We start from the raw sequence: 8,407 nt of genomic DNA, 5'->3' as shown, positions 1-8,407 counted from the left end.
TATTTTATGAAATGCTAACTGTACACCCAATAAAATTGATATAAATTTATATGTCACTCAAGGGTAGGGAATTTTACCCAACTAGTCTCCTCCAAAACTTTTATTCTAAAAATAGACCTCTCAAACTTTTATTTATAAAAATATGCTCAAAACTGCCACCTGGGCAGTGAGTTGGCAGGAGAAGATAAAAGCGGTGAACAATTTACCGCTTTCAAGTGAAAGCGGTAAATGGTTCACCGCTTTCATAAGAATTTAAAAACCCTATAAGGCCGGTGAACCATTCACCGTCTTCATGTTATTTCCCCCGCCGTTGAAAAAGGAGCGACAAAACTCATAAATGCGGTGAATAGTTCACCGCATATAAAGGCGATGAATCATTCACCGCTTTTAAAAGCGGTGAACCATTAACCGTATTTATATGCGGTAAATGGTTCACCGCATGTAAGCAAAACCACACCAAGTAGCAGCAACTTTGCAAAATTCTCACATTATACAAAATAGCAATGTTTTCAAACATTTCAATTACAGTAATAAATACATAGAATCATCTATACCAACTTCAACCACACTTTAAGCATATAAAATGAGCTATACCAATATCAACACATTTCAAGATGAATAAATTTAGATAATACTATAAAAAATTAATGTAGAAAGATCTGAAATATCAAATATACATAAGAATTTCAAAAATAATAAAAAAAGTTAAGTTCCCTCCATTCTCCTCCTATGCTCTCGCCCTCGTCCCCTGCCACGTCCACGTCCGCGTCCACGATCGCGTCCTCGACTCCGTCCTTGAATATGTATGTCATGCTCCATCTCAAGCTGCACGGGCTCAATGACATGCATCTGATCAATATGCTCGATGGCGATGCCCTCGATAATCGGCTCCATCCCTTGCTCAACAGCTGATGGTAGTATCCCTTCTTGCGTCTCAATATGACCCTGTCGCCATCGCCTACGTCGATATACAACATCATTGCGACGAATCTGCGACGTTGATGGAACGTCAGAAGGATGGATAGACGTGAATGGAATATCAAAATAGAATACCTCTGACGTAGCTGGAATATCAAATGGAGGGATGGATGCCGACAGAATATCAAACTACACTTCCGATGTCGGAAGGACATTAGAAGTCGAAGGGACATCAGATGGATGAATTGAGACGGATGTCGATGGAAAATCATACGCAGGCATCGAGGTGGAGGGAATATCACCGAAATCATATGCAGGCGCGGAGGTGGAAGGAATATCACCGAAATCATATGCAGGCGCGGAGGTGGAGGGAATATCACCGAAATCATATGCATGCGTGGAGGTGAAGGGAATATCACCGTAATCACCAAAAGTCGGAGAAGAAACATCGGGATACCCTGTTACGGGTAATGTCGGAAGGCTCTTTAACACACTTTTGAGATCCCACCTCACATGTGCTAGAGTATCCATCATTCTAGTGGGCTCCGGAGGATCATCCATCAAATGACCGATACTGTTAACAGCATGTCGCATAACATACACCTGTATAAACATACATGATTATATATAATGAATATTCTTATATTAAAATAAACTATAAAATAAAATAATCTTACCAATCGTCGCTCGACATTCCCATGCGGTAGAAAAGTAAGTGGAGGCTGCCGTAGCCTGTACAGGACGAGAAATCCACCTCCTTGTGATCCCCCAATACCACTGCATGTACACAGAGGTAGCTCGTATCGGATCTGGATCGACGAAAAGACTCTGCTTCGCAATATGCTCAAGACGATCTGCCCAACGCTGAATATATGAAGCATGAAACGCTGCCCAGTCCTCGCCTGATCTACCTTGCGAGGTGATCCTCTGTATAGCTTCTACAGGCTTCGGTATATGCTGCAGCAATCCAAACTGCCGTAGAACTCTATCAGGTAAATGTAGCTCGACAATATGAAAGCATATCAAACAAGTTCTCGAACGCCAAATTGTAGAGCCCTCAAGACAAAATACAGGAAGACCGTTCAAAACATCCTCCGTATAGGGCATCCATGTAATCTGTACAAGTGTATTAAAAAAAATGTATGTAAAATTTTAGAATGTATGTGCATGTATATAATTTATGAAATCTATACGTACTTATGACTCCCTCTGCTGATCTAGCTCATTGCGATAAAACTCAATGTCAGTCGCCCTGATATTTCCACGAAATCGCAATCCCATGTTCCACCTGTAGAAGTGATTAATAGTATATTTTATTATTTTATATTACATCAATACAATATCAATATTTATTATTTTATTATATTATATTTTAAACACATAGCATACCGACAACCCAATGGACAATCATGGAGATCCGGTGGAGCTTCTACTCGATCGGGACGTCCAATATATATATGATCCCATACCCATATCTAAGAACAAAAAAAGTTAACTATAAAATTAGTAAAAGAAACTAAGTTATAAGTTATAAGTTATTAATAAAAGAAACTAAGTTATAGTGATTTGATCTGTAGTAGTGTACCAAAGGCACAACACTCGAATTGATTCATCCCGATCGAATATTGGACTTTGATAATTAGACGATACTCATTTCTCGGAGTATTAGTTAATCTATATATTTTTCTCTCGAATTCTGTAAATTTAATATCCACGGCAATACCACTTAATTTCTTACGACTGCCAACGTACTTTGGATTGTTATCGTACGCCAATATTTCTCCATTCTAATGAACTACAATAGCCACATTACTACGCGCCATCCTAACTTAAACAAAATATAAAATTTGTAAACAAACATAATCATACCAATATTTGAGATAAAGTGCAATTTTACTATTTCTACACTCTCGATGAGATGGACCTAAAATTTATATTAAAAAATTTGGTATACAAGTAGCATTTCTCTTTCTTTTTTCTTAAGACTTCTCAACTTGAAATTAAAATTGAGTATATTTTTTTAAAAAACAATTAGAGATTTTATCTAATTTATTAATAATATTATCAAATTTAATAATTTTAATTATTTTTAAATAAACACAACTAAGTTAATTAACAGTTAATAACAAACAAATTGAGTGTTTAAATTTGATAAAATTTTAAACATCATTAAACAAAGAAAGTCAAATTAAAAAGAAAAAAAGTTGTGTCTCAATTCCAAAAGAAGGGAAAAGTTCTCAATGTCAAAATAACTACAACTTTTTCAATGTGAGGAATCAATGTCAAAGTTGAGGAATCAACTCTACTTCAAAAACTAACCTAATGGAACAATGTAGATGCAATGCTGAGGAGAGAGGGCACGACAGAGCACCATAGGTAAGCGGCGGCGACGGCGGCAGCGACGGCGGCGTCGGCGTCGGCGTCGGCGTCGGACTCGTTGTGTCGGAGTGAGGGAGACAGAGAGGAGTGAAGGAGAGTGAGAGAGACACTATGAGAGACAGAGAGAGCTCGGGCGGGGCCAGTGAGGGAGAAAGGAAAAGGGTTCGGACGGGGGTTAGGGTATATTGAATAAAGGTGGTGAATGGTTCACCGCATATAAATGCGGTAATCTATTTATCACATTTAAAGGCGGTGAACCATTCATCGCTTTTAAATGCAGTAAATAGTTAACTGCTTTATGAATGCGGTAAACCATTTACCGCATTCTTCGATTTCCAGTGCGTTGCGCCTAGACCCACAAATGCGGTGAATGGTTCACCGCATATATGAATGCGGTAAACCATTCACCGCATATATCCGTTATATACCCCGCGAGCTGACCTGGCCTATTTGAAGACTATTTTTGCAATAAATTTTGAAGGAGGCCTTTTTTTAGAAATAAAATTTTCAGGAAGCCTATTTATAAAATAACCTAGTTCCAATATGGTGATATCATATATTTTTGTTTTTTGTTTTTTCTTTATTTTTTATGCCTTTTAGGCCTTACTTTCTCTTATCATTTTTGACCAGTGAAAATCGGCTGGATTTAGCCGTGCACTTGTACCTACTAGTTTTCGTTCTTTTTTCTCTTTTTTATATATTTTTGCCGCCGGATGAATGGAAGTTGCTAACTATTGGCCCTGGCATCGGAGCATGAGTAGTGACCTTTCGCAACAACCAACTGCATTTGATTCCGCTTTGGTCCACTAGGGAGTGTGAGGCAAAATACATAGCACCCAAACGTAAATTAGGCAGGTTCAATCAACATATGATTTAGTAATCTTACTAAAATGCAAAACAAAAAAAAAGAAACAAATAAAGAAGCAAAGAAACAAATAAAAAAGCTATCTATCAACCGAACGCAACTCAAATGCACGAAAATCTATTGGCCCATATTAAAGTTATGAAAAAGTCTACTTGTACACCCCCGTTAGGGGTGTACATCCTACAACCATCAATTTAGTGGTTGAGATTTAATGTTGATTAAAGTGAGGTATAACTTCACCCCCTCTTTCCTTTTAATGCGAAACATTTTCTTTCTCTCTTTCTCTGTCTCTTGCACTTGCGTCTTGCTCTCGCTTTCGCGATCTCGCCTCTCTCTTAATCTCACGCTCTCGCCTCTCTCTCGCTCTCACCTCTTTCCATCGGACAGGAGCTTAGCAGGGAGTGATTTCGTTCCACACATTGTTGTGCTCTGTAGGAAATCCTATTCCAAACCGTCTCGGAGTTCTCTCTCGCCCTCACCTCTCTCCATTCGTAAGAGGTTCCCTCTCAATCGCTTGTACGACGCTCTACACTGCTCCCCTGTCTATCCTAGGACCTACCACTCGTTCATTCACTTGTGGGCGCCCGAAATTGGGGGTGATTTCGGACCTCTCGGCCACAACCCAAGTAGGGGACTCTGTGAGACCCCAAATAGTCCTATATATAAGATATAATAGGACTAGAGCTCTTAACCCGGCTTAAACATTTTGAGTGGTGGCAAGCCCAAAAGATTAAGAGAGTTAATTGTGCTAGGACGGGAGTAGTCCTAGGATGGATAACCCCCGGGGAAGTTGGGGCGTCACAGTTGTTATCAGAGCCAATTATTAGCCGAAAGTGTGAGATGGGTTTCAGCTGAGTCGGGGTCGGAATGACAAGGCTAGCGAGACGAGTCTCACATCGCCTACTACTTGTGAGTCTAAGCCTGACGAGGACGTCAGGGCTTAAGGGGGGAGATTGTGAGACCTCAAATAGTCCTATATATACGATATAATGGGGTGTCACTCCCTGGGGGCCCTTTTGAAGTTTAAGAATCGATGCGTAAGTGCCCAGTTTTTTTTTTTGAAAGCCTTGACCGAAGGGATGTTAGATCTGCCACAAATATAGGAAACTCACTGTTCACACGGACAGAGTCTCTTCTATATTTGCACGGCGTCACATAAGTACAAGATACAACCACAGTATATATATACAACCATATACATTCACCACATCACATAATCCGATTCACATTCAGTCAATCACAAGATTACAATATTTTCTTAATAAATCAACATCTATTAGTTTAAAACATTTTCCCACCAGGAAACTCATTTTGAAATATTAAAAATCATGAAAAGCGAAAAACCTTTTTTAAAACTATTTTCTACACGGAAACCTTTTCCTTTAAAAACAAGCCACCACGAGGGGTAAAAAATTATTTTCATAATTTCATATGAAAACCATAAGCACTTTATTTAACTTCACAAAACCACATATATATCCAACTGAAAAGAAACCAATTGAACCATAACATGTTTAAGTCATTTATTATGAGAAAGTAAGGTTAGAAACTAAATCGAATGTCACCGGGGCGGAAACTCTATCGACCGCTAAATACGCGCCTCACGCCTCGTCCCAACTAGGACCCGCAACGTCACCTGAAAATGGTGGGGAGTGAGAACATGTATATATGTCTCCCCTCCCAGTGGGTACCCCAAACTGACGAAGACGAGAGGTACACACCAGTAAAGGAAGAGATAACTATAGATATGTACAACGATAATACAGTAGCAATAACAAATAAGGAAAAACAGGATATACATATACCACTACCGCTACTGTCACGCCCCGAGCTCCGCCTATTTGGTCGGATTCGGGCACGTCAACAGACGCCGAACGGACAGCACCTCCCCTGTTCGCCCGAGGCTCTACCAACATATATAACAGTAGCAATTCAAACATAAGAATGCAAGTATACATGGCTTGCTCGAGGGCAAGCAACATCAACCACAAGTGAAAGCAATCTAACTATTACATTTATACATTGTAATTTGATCACTTTCAAACAAATACAAAACTTGTACATTTGCTTTACATTCATTCATCCAATATACATTTTCATCTCCCAAATGAATTTATTACATTTTCCATTCATATTTTACATTCATCGACATAATAGGTGAAATACATACAGGGTGCCTCTATAGACAATGATAGTACGCTACCTAGAGCACGATAACCATGCCACGAGCCACGATCATCCCGCTCGCGCTAGAACCTGCATGGTTAGTGGGATGAGAACTACAACAAAGTTTCCAGTAGGTTCAGCCGCCAACCTCGCCAACTCGCCCACTAGGTCTATTCAGGTATATGTAAATGAATGGTAGATAGATAGCAAACCAACTAATGCAATGCTATTACAATGCCTGCAAGAAACTGAGTCAACAGATATATGATCATAAGTATGATAATGCATGCGTGCTTTACATTTACTTGGCTTTTATCCAATCATCCCGGGGTACTCCTGGTTCACCCCGAACTCACAATCCAAATTCCCGTCTACCGGGAGAGGCTACTAGCACTACCACTCGAGAGAACAATGACGGGGCACTCTCCCCGTGGTGTCTACACTCCGGAGTACACCGCTTGAGGAGGAGCGACCTCCCTCAAGCCAAAACCCAATGTGAGTTTGATCCAATCCTCAATTTGAGGATGCATAGCCACACTCGCTATCTTGCCACATGCCACAATGCAATGATAGGTCTTTTACCTTGTCATTTATACCACTCCTTAGGCCACTCTTGCCACAATGCTCTAAGGACTTTGCCTCATCTAGCATAACATGTCATAATGTCACTAATCATAATGTCACTAACATCACATATCACAATGTCCGGGGCCACACTTGCCACATTGTCAACTAATGTTATAGTTTAACATTTCTCAATGCATATAATGTTTACTAACATTATAATCTAACATCTCACAATGCTCTTAAGGTTTTACTTTATCTAGCATACCACATAATTCATATCCACTAATGTCAATGTCACCCTTATTTACTACAATCATAGTCCACATTCCTTTCATGCATTCATAGGGTTCACATGTATGGTTCACCAATCAATTCATATGTTCACTAACATTGAAAGTATATACATAATTTCCAACCATAGCCCACTACCCTACAATGCATGAATGTCATTACACACATATATGCTTAAGAAAAGGCGACATAGACATAGAAGGAAATTCAATGTTTCTGGATAGCACCCCCCACCTTGTAGGAATGCTAGGATGTCACGATCCAATTTTTGTGATTTTTGGAAGCCTACACCGCGTGCTGCGGAAATCTGTACCAAAACCGGCTCTTTTCCCGATTTCTTCGCGTACGCTCGTCGGATTGCCGAACCGAGCGCACCAACGCGTTCGTATACCTACCAATTAGGGTCACAAAGGATCAAACTCAAGTTAGATCTAATAGTTTACAAAACCCCAATTTCTAACCCTATAGTTTTCATCTTTATGAACTAGCCCCAAATCTCATGGAGCACCATGTCTAAATCCTCCATAGCATCTCCTAGAAGCTAGATCTAGAAGGAATACTCAAACCCTAACATTAAAACCACAAAACCCTCAATTAACACAATACTTATCTCAAATCCAAGCTTTCTTCCAAGCTAGGTTGCCATGAGAGGGTTTCTTCACCACCTAGCAAGCTCTTCTCCACCATAACTCCACCATTGGAGCACCTCAAGGAGAGAGAGAGAGAGAGAGAGAGAGAGAGAGAGAGAGAGAGAGATCTAGAGAGAGAAAGGGCTCTCATTTGGTGTTGGGTTGAGAGGAAATGAGGGCTAAACCTTATCCCTCAAACATATACACTCATAACTACACATTTGCACATAACCCCCCTCACATATCTATGTTTAATGCACTGCCCCAGTTCATTCTATTTTCGGGTCTCGGGGACCGGTCCTTAGCTTGAGGAACCGGACCCCGTAGGTCCAAAAATTCTGCACTTTCCAGACTTAGCCAAAATTTCAGCCTTTTGTCGTTTCTTTTCCGTTTTCGCTCGTTTTCGCTTTGCGGGTTTCCGATTCACCTCAAATCGCACCGAGACCCCCAACACATGTTTTCGAGTGCGTTCAAACCATCTTTTCATCCACGCTTATGCTAGATTTAGTCCACGGTCCAACATAGCCTTTCGGATTTCATTTTCGCACCCAATGCGCACCGAAACGCCCGAACGCTCCCGAACTTCACCGGA

At 40.3% G+C, this 8,407-nt stretch overlaps 1 protein-coding gene across 1 annotated transcript; it reads right to left on the bottom strand.

The window, feature by feature from the left end:
- Positions 719 to 2,003, bottom strand: LOC109719782. The gene is made up of 3 exons (XM_020246597.1): positions 1,596 to 2,003; positions 1,054 to 1,521; positions 719 to 990 (listed from the first exon to the last, which is right to left on the bottom strand). Exons 1-2 carry the CDS (start codon positions 1,797 to 1,799, stop codon positions 1,108 to 1,110), a joined length of 618 nt encoding a protein of 205 aa, XP_020102186.1. The 5' UTR covers positions 1,800 to 2,003; the 3' UTR covers positions 719 to 990; positions 1,054 to 1,107.

This window comes from Ananas comosus, linkage group 13 (genome assembly GCF_001540865.1).
Source record: "Ananas comosus cultivar F153 linkage group 13, ASM154086v1, whole genome shotgun sequence".
Taxonomy (NCBI): domain Eukaryota; kingdom Viridiplantae; phylum Streptophyta; class Magnoliopsida; order Poales; family Bromeliaceae; genus Ananas; species Ananas comosus.
This window is presented reverse-complemented; position numbering and strand designations above follow the sequence as displayed.

Bases quoted from the DNA above. Each gene is read 5' to 3' on its own strand.
- LOC109719782 (XM_020246597.1), bottom strand. From the start codon at position 1,799: ATGCTTCATATATTCAGCGTTGGGCAGATCGTCTTGAGCATATTGCGA. The intron at 1,522-1,595 runs GTAAGATTATTT...ATGTTTATACAG, and splicing joins GGAATGTCGAGCGACGATTG to GTGTATGTTATGCGACATGC.